The 20,665-nt window shown below is 38.7% G+C and overlaps 1 protein-coding gene across 32 annotated transcripts in view; it reads right to left on the bottom strand.

The window, feature by feature from the left end:
- The window catches only part of DLG2 (discs large MAGUK scaffold protein 2), a 2,236,304-nt gene that overhangs the window by 673,567 nt on the left and 1,542,072 nt on the right, over positions 1-20,665 (bottom strand). For all 32 annotated transcript variants that reach the window (XM_043451476.1, XM_043451478.1, XM_043451480.1 and 29 more), the window contains one exon: positions 4,773-4,942. In XM_043451476.1, the coding sequence (XP_043307411.1) occupies positions 4,773-4,942 (170 nt within the window). The remainder of the gene's footprint in view (positions 1-4,772; positions 4,943-20,665) is intronic.

Genomic DNA, 20,665 nt, shown 5'->3' with positions numbered 1-20,665 from the left:
TCTAGTCAAATAATGGGAAGATCAGTACCACCATAAGGCCATAAAGACAAATCATATACGTTAAGGTCATCTTGAAAGTAGTCGGTTGTACAACAGATGGAATAAACACAAGAGTATAAGTTAGAAAGCTATAAATTTAATTCTACTACAAATTATTTTTTCAAGGAATCCCTTAACATTGCATCTATATAATGAAAGGAAATACTGTTTACCTTCTGTCTCATGTAAAAACAAATAAACAAAACCAAAAATAATCTCCCCAAATCATCTGGGCATTAAGAATGTCTATAAAATAGATATATTAAATGTTTATAACTGTTCAAAGTAGCTGAAGTAGCCATAGTCATAATTTGTATATTAAAAATTATTGGTAAAAGTGAGAAAGTCATTGTTCAGATATTTCCCCAACTCCAGATATTTGATAGAAAATGGGGAAAATTCAGAATATTAACAGGGTTTTTAGACAGATGTTTTCCAATTCTGCCTCTTTTTCAGAATCATCACAGTCTTTCCAAATGCCCAGCATAGTCCCCTAAGGGTTCCTCCACAGCCTTCCCCATCTCACAAATGGCACCTCAATCCATTCAATGGCTCAGTGACAAAACAGTCTCATCCTTGGGCAAATGCCACATCTAGATTGTCAATAAGTGGCAAGGCCACTATATGGCAAATGCCAACATATCTTCACCATATACTTGAAAACTTCACCTTTCTCTTCCTTCTCCAAGTGACCCCTAACTGTCTTTGTTTTTCTTCTTGGCCCCTTCAATGCATTTTCTTCACAGTGACTAAGTGCTCTCCTAAAAGCAACAAATTTGACCATCTCACATATTGAACATTTTGCAAGAACTTCCCATTGCACTTGGAATAAAATAACAAATCTGCAAATATGGTCAACAACGCTGCACATGATTCAGCCCCTGTTCACCCTGACAGTATCCTTTCATGTCATTCAGTATCCTGTCATTAAACTCCAGTCACAACTGATATCTTTCAGTCCTGAAGGTATGAAGATTCTTCCTACCCTGGGGCCTTCATATACACATGCTTTTACTCTGTCTAGATACTCTCCTCCACTCTTTATCCAGCTAATGTCTGGTTTTATTTGTATCTCAAAGTTTAGCTTAAGTGGCACTTTCTCAGAGAAGTCGTCTTTGACCCATTACCTAATTGGTGCCTCCTTACAAACATTTATGTTCATTCATGGCAAGTTTCCCAATTTATATTATAGGTGTTTTCTACATTAGACCATAATCTTCTTGAGCAAAAATTCTCTGTTTTCTTTGTGAATCCTCATTGCCTGGGTCTGTGTCAAGTCCATGATAAATGCTTAATAAATATTTGCTGAATCACTGAAGAAGGAAATTAATGAACACAGTCAGCTAGCTCTGTATTATATACTCATAATTGAGGGTAGCTAGCCCAGTTGGCTACAGTGTTGATATTTACTATCTAGAATGCCCACATGCTCAGTGAAGGGAAGATAAAGGTCTGAAAGCACATATTAAATTTTAAATTCTCTGGAGCATTTTGGTTCTTCTGATTAAGATGAATCACATCTTTCTCTCTGCTCGATTCAATTGGAATCATAGCTCAGGTTCAACCACAGAGCTGCTTTCATTCTGTCTAGCACTAAAGTGAGTTACCTTTATGTTTCTCTCTCCCATTAGAAACACATCTGATTCTTCTCCATTGTCTCCACTGCATAAGAGTTTCCATAGTACAAGATTAAACACTGGCATAAAAAAATAGATCATCATTCAAAAATAAAGAATTGCGAGATGCCAAGGGAGGTTAAGACTGGAAGGTATCATCAGATGTAGTATAGAATCCAACTTAATTATTCAATTTACTCTGATTCAGCATTTCCTTCAAGGCTCAGGGAAAGGCATCAGGAATTCAAATAGTGATTAAAACAGTTTCGTTCTCTGTAAATCAATAAGCTTTATACAGAGAAACAAATCCCCATCGGTGGCTTTTGTATGGTGACAGGACAAAAAAGTAGGACAGACCCAGCAGAATCTCAACAGGACCAATAGGTCCACAAACCTCTGTTGCAATTTGGCAGGAGCCTGCTTTCAGGGTATAAAGCTAGCTCTTAACAGTTTCCTGGATCTCCTCTCCACAGTAGAACAAGCCTATCACCCATATGCTGTGTTCTTTCGTTGGGTTATTGCCTGGGTATTCCTGGTTGATTTAAGCTTACCTGTCTCCCCACCCGCCTCTTTTTGTCCCAGGGCTATTTCACTCCTGGCTCAAAGGAGAAAACAGTTCAGATAGAAATACACCAGCCAGAGGGGGCTGTGGCACCAAAGATAGAGATCCAAAATAATGTGTTCTCGATCAGATTAAGGAGTTTTGGCTATCGATTCCCTAGAATCTTTAAGTGCTCTGCTGAGCAACTGAGGTCACGGAATGACTCAGCTAGCAGGAGGTCTGCTAATGGATGGTAATGCTTTGCTGAGTGCTTGAAACTGGGATTTGCCTTAAGGCTGTGCTGAACAATTGCTGTCTGCTGAATTGTAGAAGTATCCACCTGTTATTTTAGCAGATCTTTTAAATTTAAATAGTGAATGCTTATTTGTTTTAACTTTAAAACACATGGCAAATATGAAAATGTGTAGAATAGAAAGTCTTTTCTTACATATCACCAGACATTGGTGTGGAAATGCTTCACTCTCCCCACACTCAAATTAATTCTGTGATTTTAGTGCATTTGGATTTAACACATGAGGCAATTTGGTTCTTTTATTAGATTACCAAACAATTGTGGCAAAGGCTGAAACCATATGTAGCAAACTACAAATGACATATACGTGGCTTCCCTGGTAGCTCAGTGGGTAAAGAATCTGAGACTCGGGTTCAATCCCTGGGTTGGGAAGATCTCCTGGAGAAGGAAACGGCTACCTACTCCAGTATTCTTGCCTGGAAAATCCATCTCATGGATAGAGGAGCCTGGTGGGCGTGCAGTCCACGCAAAGAATCAGGCATGACTAAGCGACTAATACACACACACATTCACATATATATAGTGAATATTTGTTGTCAATTTGTGCCAGGTACTACTCTAAACACTTAATGTATATTGACTCATTTAATCCTCACAGTATTTCAAGGGGCAAGTGCTAGTATTATCTGCATTTTGTAGATGAGAAAATTAGGCTCAGAGAGGTTAAGAAATTTGACCAAGATCAAATGGCTAGTGAACTGCCAAGCCAGGGTTCCAGCTCAGATACTTTGGAGTTTGCACTCAACCAGCAAGCTTTCCTGCTCTGTACTCTCCAGATATTAAATATTTAATTTTCATAAATCCAATGGGATGCTACCATTGAAAGTTCAAGTGTTAGTCACTCAGATGCGTCCAACTCTTTGCAACCCCATGGACTATGGCCCGCCAGGCTCCTCTGTCTGTGGAATTCTCCAGGCAAGAATACTGCAGTGGGTAGCCATTTCTTTCTGCAGGGGATCTTCCAGACCCAGAGATCAAACCAGGGTGTCCTGCATTGCAGGCAGATTCTTTACTGTCTGAGCCACTAGGGAAGACCCCTTTATGGTAGCACCAGGAAGCTACCATTATAATCCCCATTTAAAAATAAGAGGGGCTGGGCTAACCAATGTCACTGTGCTAGTAAGTGGCTGAGCTAGGCTTTTAAACTCCATCCTGTCTGACTCTTGGGTCTGAGATCTTAAATACCACCCACTAGTACCTCCCAGAGAAGGTAGTATGCTTATTTTTTTAAATCAGATATAGCATTAGAGGGTTTCCTTGGTGGCTCAGTGGTAGAGAATCAGTCTGTCAATGCAAGAGATGTGGGCTTGATCCCTGGGTTGGGAAGATCCCCTGGAGAAGAAAATAGAAACCCACTCCAGTATGCTTGCCTGGGGAATCCCATAGAAAGAGGAACCTGGTGGGCTACTGTGGAATTACAAAAGAGTCAGACACAATTTAGAGACTAAGCAATGACAACAATAATAGCGTGTGAGATTACACAGATTTTAAGGGAAAGAGAAATAATTTACTAAAAGAGTATACTGCCTCTCTAGTCACAATCTTTTAAAATATTTAAGTACTTTTAAGGTAACTATTAGATTTTTATAAAATACCTGAAATACTATTAATATTAAATGTTATCATTTCTGAAGAGCAGAGCTCAAAGTTTTCTTCTTAGAAATTCATATGATTCATCCCACTGTCCATACGATTCCCCAAAGTAACTGCAATTACCTCAAGAGCTTTGTGAACATTTCAAAAAAATAAATTTTAACTTATTTTGACTACTGAAAGTATAAAGCGCCATGTAGTATTTATTAAATAAAATGGGTAAAAGTATTACCAAATCAAAACAAATCACAAGTGTCATAAAATATAATAATTATTTCAGGATAGACTATTCAAATTATTATTTTTCACATTACTATTTTATTAAAGGAGGGAGATTACCATTTACATTTGAAAAGTTAGAAAGTATTAACATGCCAGCTAAGTCAGGATGATCTGATAAGGCTAAAAATTTATAGAAAAATTTAGATGGTTTTTGTTGTTTTTGTTTATAAGGAAATTTCTTTAGAAATCTATCACTTACTTCTCTGAGTTCATAGTTACAGTATTGGCTTCTTTTACTTTCTGTAAAATTCTATCATCATTGGATTTCAAATCTCCTGGTAAACACTGAACGTCAGAGAATAAAAGAACAGAGTACATTGTGGGTGGGTTATGGCATAAGCTTTAATCAAATAGTTTGTCACTGGTGAGTTGTTCATGTTTCTGTTACCTTTAGGCCCTTTGAACAGTTTGATTTCCACAACAGTCTCCAAAATGGGGCGTCTTCTACGCACGTACAGCCGAACAATAGACCCTGCTTCTTTGAGCGCTTCCACCGCTTTACTGTGGGAAACCTCTGACACATCCACCTCATTCACCCGTAAGATACAATCATTGACCCTGAAAAAAATGAAGATGGGTAAAAGTCAGGAGTGTCCAAGAGAATATCTGAAAGAATACTATGACCATCTAGCCTGAAGATGTGGGGAAGCAAAGCACATTGGCAATTTAAACATATTTATATTTGGAAGAAATGCTTCATATGAAGGAAACCAAGAAAACCTTGAACCCCTCAGCCTTCCCAGTCTTCCCAACATTGACCACGGTACTGGTCAGGTCCTGTCCTGAACTCCAGTCCACTCTGATTGCGACTACATCACATATGGGGTAGTCACATAGGTCAATCCCATTCTCCCAGTTCATCCCATCCACCCCAGCAGTGCATAATTTGCTGATTTATAATATCCTTAACTGCTGGATTTCTTCCATAATCTCGTGGAAGATCTACTATCCACATCACACAAAGGAGAACTGTTCCAAGTGGTTTAGTTCTTTGTCTAAAGTTGTGAGCAATTTGATTAGAGATTGGGTATGATCTTATGTCTTCCTATTTCAAAATTTGTTCTTTCCTCTTAGGACACATACATCTAATGTAATGAACAGTTTCATGTATGTTGTGCACATCAATTTAAAATGATAACATGTAGTCTAAATATTATATAAAAAGTATGGGAAGAATTTTCCTACCTTTTTTGTTCACAATTTTTCTGTCTGTTTGAGGAAGTGAGTTACAGGACTCTTGGTTCAATAAGAATCTTAATTAGCTTCAAATTCTTGACCTAGAACAATCTCACTAAGATTCCAGGGTGTCCTTTCATCATAACAGATGCAATGGCTTTAAAAGGTTTACACATACATTTCTTCTCTGACTAAAAAAAATCATGGAAAACTACCAGTTAAAATAGTTTTGAGAATGTAGGCATCACGGGTGCCAGTCACCCTGCAGCAGCTGGTCCTTTGAGAGTGGGTAATTTTGTCATCTCATGATAATGCAAAAACATAATGTTTACCATCACCCTATGCTCAGCATACTAATCATATCTTAAAACATAGCTTTCCATAGAAGGGAGTGACTGACATTAAAAAAAAAAATTGGATGCTATAGCTATTCAAACTCTACTCAATTTTTTCCTTTTGTATACAGTGGAATCCTTAATTGTCAAATGTTGGGGTGAGGAAATCACAGCGTAAATCAGATGTTTTTTTTCCTAAACACGTGGACAAAGTTGGCAGCTTTAGTGCACTAAAAAAACCAAAAAAAAAAAAAAAAAACCAAAAAAACACCGGACTAGCAGTCAGGAGGTTTGGATTTGCATCGCAGCTGTGTATCAGCTGTGTGACCATGGTGGAGTCACTTCAACTTTTTTGAATTTTAGTTTCCCATGAAAAGAGAATAACATGCCTAGTGAAGAGAGTAACCAAACATATAAATAAATGGACATATGTGTAAACTGTAACAGATCATACACAAGAGAGTTGCAGCTATTGATAGGTGGGTTCAAGATGTGCTCCAGAATTTGTTGAATGTAAACAGGATGGAAATTGAAAATTTTAAAGGGTTTACTATGTGCCATATCATATCATTGTTGTCACTTCACTTATTTGCTTGTATTTAAGTCAAACCAGTTATGAAGCATTGATTCTCATTTTACACCAATGAAATTTTACTGGCAAGGTCACAATGTTGGTGACAACAGCAACAGGATTCCAATCCAGTTAGGTCTTTTTCTGGAGCTTAAGCTGATACAAAGTTACTCAAAGTTAACTGTTTAAGGAAAAAAAAAAAACCGAATGTGAGGGGAGGTGTTTACATTCAAATTCTTAAAATTAAAAAGAAAGAATATCAAGCCAAACTAGGGCACTCAACTTTTCTTCCTCCCAGTCCCTTGAAATAGCATTTGGCTAGACGGTCATGACTATTTAGAATTTGCTTTCTCTACCAGTAGATAATCTCTGTGAATAAAGGCAGCATTTGAATTCACTTTGAAATATATAAATATATCACTAGCTTCAAACTCAAATAATACTCTGTTTCAGTAAAATGTGAAGCCTTTATCATATCACTGAGCCATTGTATTAGAAAGTCATTTGCATACAAATTTCCTCCCTACTTTATTTGTGCAATTAAGTTGACGGTGAGAAGTGCAGTATTCCCGCCATGTCAGTAAGCAAGTGTGCCGCAGTCCTCGTGATTCAGGCCCTCAATGTGCATTTCTGAGCCCTAGGGGCACTCAGGAAGGAAGGATGCCTGCAATCTGGCAGCCATTAGGCTGCAGCCACTCCCTGCTGCGAGCACTGAGGAATTCAGGATGTGGGAAACACACTACAGGCCCCAGATAGCTGAGAAGCATATGAAAGGAGTGATTTCAGTGATTCCTGACTCTTGCATCTTCCCATACATAGAAAAGCTCTAAATTCCTTAACGTGAGATATCTGGTTTCCTTTAATTCACAAAAATACTTTTGATGCTCAGGCTACCTGCCGGCTCTTGCACATTTCTAAAGAGCCTGACTCCTCTCCCAGCCTTCTCAGAGCCGTTCACTCAGGGCTACTTGAAACGCTGCCTTTTGAGCTTAAATTCTAAAAATTTCCACCAAATAAAATATAACTCTCAACTTTTCGGTCAACACTATTTTTAAAGTAGACAATGGCTTCACTCTTTCAGCGCTTGCTATTTCAAATATAAGTCTACGACATCCTTTTTATAGATGAGTATTGTTCACAGGACTAGAAAGTGAAAGTATTAGTTTCTCAGTCATACCCAACTCTTTGTGACCCCATGGACTATAGCCTGCCAGACTCCTCTGCCCATGGGATTCTGTAGGCAATACTGAAGTGGATTGCCATTCCCTTCTCCAGGGGATCTTCCCAACCCAGGGGTTGAACATGGGTTTCCCACATTACAGGCAGATTCTTTACCATCTGAGCCACTAGGGAAGCCCAGGATTAAAAAAAATTTTAATTTTAATAATTTTCTTTGGATATTCTGGTACATTTCCTTGCTATTAGTAAATATGTTTTAGAAACAGAAAGAACATTTCATCACTAACATGTCCACAAAATCTTATCTAAAATTTGCACTAGACAAATATTCTGAAATATGATATGGCGTCACGGAAAGTCAAATAATACTTAAAAATTATTTATTCTGTGTTGAAGATATTTAAAATAATATGTAACATCTACCCTCTTTCATAGGTATTAAAGTATGTTCTGCTGTGAGTCAGATTTGTGATTTTTATACATTTTTTTAAGAATTTTAATTCATTATGAACCTGTCTGCAAGGAAGGGATAGAGACATAAATGGAGAGAATGGACATGTGGCACAGATGGGGGAAGAGGACGAGGGGACAAATCGGGAGAGGAGCACTGACACATATACACTACCATGACGCATACACACTTCACGTACACATTACCACGTCTAAAATAAACAGCTAGACGGAAACGGCTGGACAGCACAGGGAACTCAGCACAGTGCTGTGCGGTGACCTGAAGGGACGGGATGTGGGTAGGGTGTGAGGGAGGCTCAAGAGGGAAGGAATGTGTGTATACACACAGCTGATTCACTTTGCTGTTCAGCGGAAACTAACATGACACTGTAAAGCAATTATGCACCAATAATAAAATTAAAAAAAAAATGATCATCAAATGATTGTGCTCAATTTTTTAAAAATCTCTTTATTATGTATTAAAAAATACTGGAAGGAAAGATAACAAAGTTTCATCTCTGTTTCTTTGTGGATTTGGATAGCATGGATGCTTTAAGAGGCATATTTCTATGTTTTGTTTCTTTGAAAAGTTCTATAATGAACATGCTTCATCACAGAGAATCTGAGAACTTGAACTGGAAACCTTGGCTATACCTAGATATGACTGGGATCTTGTCCCACCTCTAGAACTCAGATGATGTGTGGCTCTGGGTAAGTCACTTGACCTCTCAAAGCCTCAGTTTCTTCATGTGAAAACAGGATAAAAAAATTGCTGCAGGGGTTCAACAATATATGTGAAATATTGAGCATGGTGCCTGAAAAACAGTAAGCTGTTACAGTTATGAAAGAGACAAGAACCATTTGCATAAGAAAGGATATGAAGAGACTGTACTGCAGGAGAAACAGACTAAAAGGACAGAAAGGAAGAGAGCTACAATCAGGATACTGAAAGCATTTTTAAAATTTTATATGAAGGAGACAGGAACAGATGCAAAGATGGGATTTGAGGAAAGAAAAAATGTAAAATAAGGCTTTCAGTAAGTCTTGTTTTATGGAGTGTAAATTAATTCCCCTTTCAACTTCCGTGTCCTCGACCATCAAGAAAACGGTCAGTTGTTCTAATACAAACTTCAGCTTTATGGTAGCCCTGGAAAAAGCTTCTAAAGACTATCACACGTGGCAGAATCCCCACCATGGCTACCCTGTCCTTGCCCCACCCAACACCTGTAACCACATTCAGCCACACTCAGACCTGCTCAAGGCTTGATTCAAAAGGAGGCTTTAGGTCACAGGTCTGAAACTTAATTTTGAAACTCATTGGTTATTAAGATGGGGAGAGGTGCTAACTAACTTATTCTTTATTGTCTCTACTCAGTCCTATTCTCCTTGGTCAAATAGATGAATTCATTACAGACCAAAGGGTCACATCATGGAGAAAGCTGATCAATGTTTAATGCACTGAATGAAATGAGGTAATACACTATCAAATGGAAAACATGAGCTGGGAATTATATCGTCTGTGCCTAAAGAGATCAATCAATCATTTATAAAAATCAGACTCTGTTTAGAAAGAATAACTGCATAGATTTTTATGTGAACTCTAATGATACCAGAAAAGCTCTCAAGGTAGGAAAAATGCCTTACTTTTCTTTTATTCCTAGAGTCACTAAAGGTAGGGTAAGGTAGGCTAAGAACAAATAATACCCACAATTTATTTAAGAAAAGACAGATGCATTACCATGCCAGAGAAGAAGAAAGATAAGACAATACAACACAACACACACACAGAGAAGTTGACCCAAATGGCTTCAAATTGTTATGATCTTTTCTAAATCTACTTAATTGTGTTTGTTTGCTGCCTTTCTTTGGAGAAGGAAATAGCAACCCACTCCAGTATTCTTGCCTGGAGAATCCTGTGGACAGAGGAGCCTGGTGGTCTGCTGTCCATAGCGTTGCATAAAGTCGGACACGACTAAAGCGACTTAGCATGTATGCATGTATTGGGGAAGGAAATGGCAACTCACTCCAGTATTCTTGCCTGGAGAATCCCAGGGACAGAGGAGCCTGGTGGACTGCCGTTTATGGGGTCGCACAGAGTCGGACACGACTGAAGTGACTTAGCAGCAGCAGCAGCGGCCTGCCTTTGTCCTCTCAGGACAAGCATGTGAGTTCAGTGGGTATATTTAAAGTCCCACCAAAAGGTTCCTCCTTGTTGAAACTTCTCACCTTAAAAATTCATTATTTCGTTGACTTCCCTAGGTGCTATTAGTCCATTAAAACTAACAATAAAAATAATAAAAATCAGCATAATTTAACAGTTTTCCGGGAAAGGAAAAGAGCTAATGCTTTGGAAGCATCGATGTGTGTTAATACAGTATTATGTACCAGGCCTTTTTCTCTACCAAACATTCACAGGGTTGCAGGAGGAGTGATAGGTTCACACAGCTTATTATGGATCACTTGTCAAGTCTGACAGTCCCTGTTCTGGGGAATCTGGAATTGAAACTATGAGATTCAGAGGTTCCATCTAAACCTGAGAAATAGAAGTTTGAAAGCTACATATTGAGGTCATTTTCTTTCACATTGACTGAAAAGCAGCAAAAGCTTATTTGCAAGAAGATGGGATTAAAGCAAATTTATGGAAAGAAGTACCAGGCTTTCCTAGTAGCTCAGCTGGTAAAGAATCCACCTGCAATGCAGGAGACCTGGTTCGATTTCTGAGTTGGGAATTTCCTCTGGAGAAGGGATAGGCTACCTACTCCAGATTCCCTGGATAAGGAAATGGCAACCCGCTGCAGTATTCTTGCCTGGGAAATCCCACGGACAGAAGGAGCCTGTCAGGCTGCAGTCTGTGGGGTCACAAAAGAGTCAGACACGACTTAGCGACTAAAATAACAACATATATCGTTTATCTAAACAGAAACACTGAAAGGTAGATATTGCTTCCTTCATTTTACAACAGAAACTGAAGCTAAAAGAGATCTGTAATGACAGTAAGTTGTGTAGGTAATCTCAAAACTTATGCACTGCACCATCCATATCTCTCTGGCTTGTTAAAAAGCTATTTAAGGGCTTATTTAGGGACCAATCTCAACTGCTGACCATCAGTAGGATTAAGGAGTATACTAGAAATTAGTAAAGCCAAGCCAAATAACAAAACTTAGATTTTGTTCTTAAACAAAATCTAGTTCTCAATTTCAGAATTAGATTTCTAAACTAAAGAACTAGATTTAGAAATGGTCCTCAAACTTTAGTGTGCATTAGAGGTACATGGATGGCTTATTAAATCATAGATTGCTAGGCTCTACCCCCAGAAAGTTTCTGATATAGTAAGTCTGGAGCAGGAGAGATGATTCACCTCTGTAAAAAGTTTCTGGGTGATGCTGGTGTTTTTGGTCTGGGACCATACTCTGATAACCACCACTCAAAATTTTGACTAGTGTGTGGAGGATGAGATGGTTGGATGGCATCACCAACGCAATGGACATGAGTTTGAGCAAGCTCCGGGAGTTGGTGATGGACAGGGAGGCCTGGTGTGCTGCAGTCTGTGGGGTCTCAAAGAGTCAGACACGGCTGAGTGACTGAACTGTAACTGTGTGGTTCATTCTAAAATGAACAGGACTTACAGCACAGGACACTGCTCAATGTTATGTGGCAGCTTGGATGGGAGGGGAGTTTGAGGCAGAATGGATACATGTATATGGATGGCTGAGTCCCTTGGCTGTCCACCTGAAACTATCATGACTGTTAATTGGCTATGCTCCAGTATAAAATAGAAAGTTAAAAAAACACAAATAATAAAACAAACCAAAAATAAATGAATAAATAAAATGATCAGGACTGCTCAGTCTCATATAGTCCAGTCGACAGTGCTAGAAGTTCTGATTCTGAACCACATTGCCTCAATGCTGCAGCTCTGTTATTTGGAGTGAAGCCTTTCTAAGGGAACACGGGCCAGGAGACCACAGCGGCTACACCACGCGAGACTGCGTATGTAAGCCATTTTCCAGCACTTATTTTATGTGAGACTTTTCCCTACTCTTTTCCAATAGCAAAGGCCAACTGATAGCCTCTCCATTCTATATTTTAAGAAATAGGGCTCCTGCTCTTGTCTCTAAATCTTGGTGAGAGCAACGTGAATTTATGATCCACGGAAGCCATCCCCATCCCCTACAGTGTATATACTGTTTTTCTCTCTCCATTTGCCACTTCATTTCCCTTATAGGAAAGGCTTGCAGGACTCTCTGAGGCTGTCATCTGGGAAAGATCACAAGATTTCACAAGGGGGAAGAAACTGCTATTTCAGCGTCGGTGATTGGTCTTTCAGCACTTTCCCAGAAAAGCAGAGTCCAGTAACAAACCCTGAGCCAGGTAACTGGGTGAGTACAATATGGAAAAGAGGCACGAAGGAGGAATTTCGAAGAGAAGAGATCATAGGACTGGCGATTACTCAGTCCATTCAGCCTAATACTCTGTCCACAGACAGGACAGCACATCAAGTTTCAAGAAACGAGGTCCTGGTACCTCCCATATGGATTAAGGCAGTAGCTTTCTAGCTGGCTTTCCCAATCCCAGGTTAACTAGTCCCTTTTTACATATCCCACATGCAAGCCCAGCTCAGCTTCCATTTCCTAAAGCAATCCTATCATTATTTCCTCTCCCCTCAAAACTCATTGAGTTACTTAACCTATATAAAATCAAAGCTGTGTTTAATTTATCTTTGTAATCCTGGTGTCTGCCACACAGTTATCACTTTAGAATGAATGAGCATCATTGAAGGGCCTCTAATTCTAGCCTCTTATGCTCTCAAACTCCTGTTCCAAACATCCTCAGTGTCCTGAAATATAACAAGCTCATTCCAGCCTTTGCATTTTCTTTCATGTTACTTTCTGCCTTCCAAATGCCCAACTTGAACCAGCCTCATTCCAGGCAAGCTCGTGTTCTCCTCATGAAATGTTTCCTAATTGCTCAAGTCCTCACTGCCTACAATGTCTGAAAAGCAAATGCATGATAGGTTCCCCTTGAAATGCTACAGATTGATCTGGTACCCCTGCAGAACCTAAAATTAAGTACTATACATTAAAAGCACATTTTCAAATGTTAGATTTGATTCTTATTTTCCTCTACTCGGATCTACTCCAATCTAAGAAATTGATATGGATCAGCATATATATAACTGATAATTTTATATTTTCACAGTCTAATTTGATTTGGCTTTGTAATATGGAAGAACACTTCAGTGGAAAGTTGAGAAGCACAAGGAAGGAGTGTGGTGTGATGAGAAAAACAGTGAGTTATAAACCAGAGGTAAATTCTCATCCTGCCACTTTCCATTTAAGTAAGGCATTTTTTCCTTATCTCGGTTTAAGCTGAATTCCCTCATTTTACAATTCTTTTCTGGCTCTGGTGTTCTATAAATCTAAATTCAAGGTCAACTCAGCCTGCCCCCTTGGTCTGGAATGTACTCGAAGCAGAATGCCAAATTATCCTTATCCTCCCTCCATGGACAACTACATACTTCACAATCATGTATTTTATCAACGTAAATCATTCCATCACCCAAAACTGGGGAGTCTCCTTCTCTCCCAGCCACACATCCAATCCGTCACATAGTTTTTTTAGATTCAAACTTTTCCTTTATACCCACTTATCCCAGTGTGGCTTTTCCTGTCAATCACATAGATTCTGGGAAGAAAAAAATTGTAACTAGTCTTCTTGTTTCTACTTTGGCCCTCTAAAATCTATCTTCCAACTTTTTTTTTTTGGCCAAAATGATATTATTGAAAATACACCTGATTGCCTTACTCCTCTGTTTAATAGTCTTTGATTGCTTTCCATTGCCTACAGAATTTCAAATATTTGGTTGGGGCGGGGGAGGGGGATAAATTGAAAGATTGGGATTGACATATACACATTACTGTCTATAAAACAGATAACTAATAAGGACCTATTGTATAGCTGAACAGGGATATAATGCACATCCCTGTATGTACTGTACAGGGAACCCTTCTCAATACTCCATAATGGCCTAGATGGGAAAAGAATCTAAAAAAGAGTGGATATATGTATAACTGATTCACTTTGCTGCATATCTGAAACTAACATAACATTGTAAATCAACTATACTCCAATAAAAAAATCTAAGCAAACCTTTTCTACAAATGAGATCTTACTCAGAAGACGCAAAGTATGTTTATAATTGTTTGTGTAATAACAAAGGCAGAGTTTCTGTGGTTTTTGTGATGAAGAAGGAAAGGAATCACAGCAGAGGCTGTTGGAAGGCCCTCGTTTGTGACCCCCTAGAGGGTGAGGAACCCAGAGTCAGGGCATCACATATGATTGAGCAAGGGCTAGTGAGTACTGAGAGAAGTTGAGGACAAGCCCGCTCTCCAAGCCAACTGCCCGAGCACTGACCACTGTGTCTGCTGAAGTCTCTTCTCTAATTCACATAAAGGACAGGGTTAGCACTGTTTGCAGAGCTCTACAGAGCCCAGATTGAGTTCACACACCTTTTCTGATAAAGCTAAGACCTTCACATTACACATAAGTCTTTTCACCATCTGGTTCCTACTCACCACCCTAGCCCCGTCTCTTCTGTCTCTTACTGTTTCATTATAGCTTCTTCAAACGCCATGCAAGTCATGACTCAGGCCTCTCCCCCTGCCTAGAACAGCCACCTCCAGATGCCACATTTCCCTGTAATTTACTCATTTTCAAGACTAATGCCCATTCTGAGGTAGCTTTACAGTTTAATAGGGGGAGATAGGCAAACAAACTAGCAAAATTCAGCATAGTAACTCCTACGGCAATAGGTGCTGCAGGGGCATCGAATGAAAGATTTTGTTGGGACTAGGAAGGCCAAGAAAAACCTGGAGCAGCTGATGTTACTGAGAACTGAAGGTCAAATAGAAGTCAGCCCGGTGAGTAAAGACAGGGAAAAGTGTTCCAGGGACAGCTGAGTGGCTGGTGAGGCGAGGAGCAGAGATCAAGTCCTGAAGGCCCTTGTAAAGTGTGTTAAGGAACTGGACTTGAACATAAAGACAATGGAAAGCCATCGCAGTACTTAAAGCTAGAATAATGTTTTAGAAAGAATGCTCTAGGTACAGTGTAGAGATATGCAGACATAGTTAGATTTGGGGTTAGGGCAAAAGAAAGCAAGGAATGCTGTCAGAGGCTATTATGTAATCCTGATAAAAGATACGGCAGCCTGTATTAGACCAGTGGCAATCAGGATAGAGAAAAAGGGACAGAGAAGAAGGCTAGTTAGAATCTACTGGACATACTGATGGATTGGATGCGGGAAGGGAGGAAAAAGAGGAAATATTTTGTTTAAATGTTTATCAATAAATTATGAATCACTTGAGGGGAGAAATCTTATTTTATTCATTTTTGCAGTTTTAGTGGCTAAGGCGCCAGGCACAGAGTTGGCTTTGAGTATATGTCTAATAAAGAAATGAATGAATTGTAGAAGTGGGGAAGCTGATAATGACACCTATGTAGCCAGTATCCATACTTTCCCTCCAGTGACTTTATCCCATGAGAATTTTGTGTTTTTTCCTGTTCTCTCATTTCTCCAGTATAAACAATTCAAATTCAGTCAACCTAAGGCTGTCATCCACAGGCATATTTGTCTTAAAGAAATAAATAGAACATCTGTGAGAAGAGAAAGTTTAAACAAAAATTGATCACCAAAGATAAGATCTCAAATATTAATTGAAAGATATAGTTACATACACAAAGTCAACAATATTTATTGAGCACCTACTACAGAGTACCAGGTACTGCGTAGGCACTGAGGATACCGTGGTGAATGAGAAAGATGCTGATGGCCCCAGATGGAAGAGGCGGGGAGGGAGAGATTTACAAGATCCCAAACCACAGCAGCCTTTATCACTTACATGTAAGACTAGTTCTAGTTTAAACACATCTTTCATCTTAAGAGTTTAGGCGTTCATTTCAAGATTTTATTATTCATATTATTAATTTTAATTCTTGGAACTCAGTTCTCATAGAAAGAATTGAACCATAAACAAGAATTCAAGTGTACCTTGTGGCAAGCTGCTTGCAATCTTGCCTCTTATTTTGAACTGCTCATCACTTACTATGTATATAAGGCGTGTGCCTCCATGTCCCGCACTCCCCATTGGAAATGTGCACTATCTTCTGAGCCAGTTGATAGTCTGTGTGACTTTACTCATGTAGAGCAAATATACATTATTTGATAGTAAGTGATTTTAATAGCTTATGAGATGTATGAAATATTTCAACATCTTTAAAGATTCTTAAAGTGATAAACATTATATTTCACCATTAGTAAATTCATTAGTCGTTACAGGAAAACAATTTCAGCATTTGTACAAAGTCAGTAACAAATAAAATACCTGTGTAACGCAATTCATTTCTTTTCTTATTTATTATATTTCTCAGATGGTAAAGCGTCTGCCTACAACTCAGGAGACCTGGGTTGGGAAGATCCTCTGGAGAAGGAAATGGCAATTCACTCCAGTATTCTTGCCCAGAAAATCCCATGTTCGGAGGAGCTTAGGAAGTTACAGGCCATGGGGTCGCAAAGAGTTGGACATGACTGAGCGACTTCACTTTCACTTTCTTCACTAGAATAGAGCTCTATGAATGTAGAAATCTTATCTCTAATTTTCTCTCTTTTATCCCCAGAGGTTAACACAGCTTTTCATGCAAAAAGAGCTACCCACATAGTTTTCCATATTCCTTTAGTTCCCTCAACTTCCATATCCATTCCATCAGCAACATCAGTTACTTCTAACTCCACAATACATCCCAATCCATCAATTTCTTTCCATTTCTGCTACCACCACGCAGTCCAAGTCACCACCACTTCTACCTGGACACACTGACTTACTGTTTCTCCTCCTCTTCTCCACAGTACATTCTCTACATGGAAGTCAGAGTACATAATTTCACAATTTAAATCAGATGGTGTCACTCAACCCTTGCTTAAGCCCTTCAAGCTCTTCCTGTATCATGTAAGATAAAACCCAAGCCCCTCACCTGCCTCACAAAGCCCTGGTTTTCATTTCCTCCTGTGTTCTCATCTTCATCCCCTTCATGCCAGTTACACTGGCCCTATTTTAGTTTCTAGAATGTGCGTAGCTCAGTCCTGTCTTAGAGCACTTGTACTTACTGCTCCCTCAGCTTTGAAAGTCTTGTCCCTATTGTTGCTTGGCCAGAGTCTTTTAGTCATTGAGATCTTCCCTTAAAGGCCATTTCATTAGAGACCCTCCTTGATCACTCAGCATAACAGTAGCACCAGTCACTCATGTACATTTCTCTGTTTTATTTTTATCCATAACATTTATGGCTTATGATATTTTGTATATTTATCTTCTGCTCAATAGACAAAAATATAAGTTCCTTAGAGCAGAAATCCTGCCTGTCTTGTTGACCATTTTATGCTTAGCGCCTGGGACAGTGCAAACCCCATAAAAGGAACTCGATAAATAGTTGAATACCAAACGAATGCATGAATGAATTATAGTTCTACCTAGTTTGAATTTGGTTTGTCCACAATGAAGTATTTCCAGTTTGCTCAAATTTGAACTCTGACAGCTCTTTAGGACCTGCTTAAATCCAAACCCACAATTATTGGAATTACTTAGCACTGGCAAAAACTGTGAGCAAGTCTCTAAATAGCAGAAAATGCTAAATTTCCTGGAGATGCTAATTTTTGAGGGTAGATGATTAGTGAAGTTGTTTCCTGACCTTTTTCTGAGCTACCATAAATCAGCTGTTATTGTTTGTATGATTTCATAGTATCCACACCCCTTATCTTTTCCTAAGCTAAATCACATTTCATAAATTCAAATTAATTTTGGGTGGAAAACTCATGACACATTTTGAAATTATGGGTGATACTTTGTGATTTCATAAAACTAGAACCAGAGCTCCCCAATTTAATGGTTGAACTGGTATTTGTAAGTGGTATGCTCAGTCCTTTACAGATTTTCCCAGATACAGAAGTAAAATTCAGAGACCTAGGGAAGGTAGCCTGGAGAATTAGGGGCATAGTGAAGGGCACTTTTGCTAAAATTATCTTCTTGCTTTCTGTAAACGGGTTTCATTTGAATTAATAAAATTCTCTTTTAAAATACATACATACCTACTGCTGTCAGTCATCCATGCATTATGTATACCTGTCTGTGTGGACTAAGAGGCTTCGTTTTACAGCATGGGTAAAGAGGGGCTGCTCTGAGGGGCAATTTATTGGAAGAACTTATTAGAAAAAGCCATGAGTATCAGGGCAGAGAGGCAAGAAGCTTCCAGAAGATACAGGAGATCAGAAAGAGTTCCAAAAGTAAAACCACACATTTCCTAGGACTCCTATGACAACCAAGATAGTAGTGTCTGGGAATAATAAGTGTTTATATAACACCCCAACAATATATTGTTTTGTACTGAAAGCCTAACACCGCGCTGGACAGACACTTAACATTTTTAAATGGAAAAACTGAGGATTAGATAAGTAACTTACTCAAATTCACACAGCAGAGAAGAGATAAATATTATCTCTTAGATAAAATTTATCCATTGGTCTTAAATGTTCCTGTTTTCTTGCCACTCATCACTCCTTTCCACGCTGGTGTCACTTAGCCCTTCTGTGAGAACTGTCTGCAAAACCTCAGCCCTGACTGAACCCACCTCTCCATCTTCCTCACTGCTTCTTCCAGAGCAGCTGAGCCCTGACTATTAGTCACTCAGCCACATCCAGCTCTTTGCAACCCCATGGACTGTAGCCTACCAGGCTTCTGTGTCCATGGAATTACCAAGGCAAGAGTACTGGAGTGGGTTGCCATTCCCTTCTCCAGAGGATCTTCCCAATTCAGGGACTGAACCTGGGTCTCCTGCAGGGCAGGCAGATTCTCTGTCTGAGCCACCACAGATGGCAAAACTCACTGTAAATTCAGGATCTCCAAACACCCTAGTCAGTTTGCTGTCCTTCATTCTGCAGTGACAGTCTTCAAACCCCTCTTCTTCTATATCACTTCCAGCACGTACCTACCTGACTACATGGAAACCCACACTGTGTCTCTTTTCCTATTACAGTGGAGGAAGTGTCTCTTCTGGCACCAAGACCCATCCATTCAAATTTTCCTAAAGACCTCATTTAATCATTTAACCTCTTTACATCATGCATCAGCAAACCCAGTCTCTTCAGTTAACCCATTCTCTGAACATTCAAACATACTTTGGTATCACCTCTTATTTGAAAAGCCTTCCATCGACCTGGTATCTCCCCTTGGCTATATCCTCTTTCCCTTTCCCAGACCAAGTTTATGAACAAAGGACTGTTTACAAATACTCTCTTACTTCTTCCTCCCTAACCTCTCTTTGTCTCATTTTAATAGGAGTCCCCTCACAATGGCCCCACCAAGAAAAGCACAGAAAATGTTCCTACTAAACTCACCAATAATCCAATTTTGGCCAAATCCAAGGCCACCTGTTTAGTCCTTGTCTTAGGTATTTCTCAACAGTGTTAAGGATGACAGCTCACCTCCTCCTTGAAGCCCTCTTTCTCCGAGCATCTGTGACTTTTCTGCTTTTCTTCCTACCACTCTGCTCAGTCCTTTTAAAATTATCATTTTAGTTCTTCTCCAAGGTATTGATCTTCGTGCTTACAAAACAGAAGTAGGGGGAAAAAACAAAACTATTCTTTGTTTTGTATGCTTTAAGTTGACCTCTAATTTTTTTTCCTCATAAGTTTAAATAGTAACAGAAGATATGATTTTTTGGCCTATTGTGAATTGTAAAATGTTATTTTTTAACTGTCACATCCTTATTTCAAATGTATATACTAGAATGTAAGTATCTATCGATTTGAAATCCATGATTACCAATTTAAGATAGAAATTAAGATATTTCTGAGCAGTTAGACATTTTATATTTTTTCTTCTTTTTTTTATGTTTTCATTTTACTCCCATAGAGTTCTACCTTAATGTATTTTATGTTAGAACATCTTATATGGATCACTGTAACATAATTATTTGAAATATAAATGCATAGGAAATATAAATCATATATATATATATGCAAATTTTTTTTCTGTTACATAAGACATCAACATTAAAGAGGAATCATTCTGGAGTTATCATGATGATTATTAATACTACACATTGATCAAAATAACCACTTAGGTTATTCTGAATGAATTTCAATGCATAAATCTAAAACAATGAAAATGTAACTGTATTGTGGATTTGTTTCTTAATGGGGTGAGTAGAATTTTTTAAAATTAGCTTCTGTTTCCATTAATGAATATAAATTAAAGGTAGAATGAGACAAGATTCAGAACTCATATTTTTCAGTTCTACAAATGAAGACCTAAGATAACTTTGTTCATATCAATGAATAGATGGGAATGGGAAGAGAATTTTGAATTCCCTCTAAGTTATATGCCCCAAATCCTGTGATCTATCATGACAATTATTGTGATTATTTATCAGATGACAATTACTTTTCAATTCTGTTAAGACAAAGAATGAGAAAAAAACTTGACTTTTAAAAAGGTTAACCACTCAATCACTAGAGACACTGAC

Source organism: Cervus canadensis, chromosome 29, assembly GCF_019320065.1.
Source record: "Cervus canadensis isolate Bull #8, Minnesota chromosome 29, ASM1932006v1, whole genome shotgun sequence".
Taxonomy (NCBI): Eukaryota; Metazoa; Chordata; class Mammalia; order Artiodactyla; family Cervidae; genus Cervus; species Cervus canadensis.
Note: the sequence above shows the minus strand (reverse complement) of the source record. Positions and strands in the feature narration are given on the sequence as shown.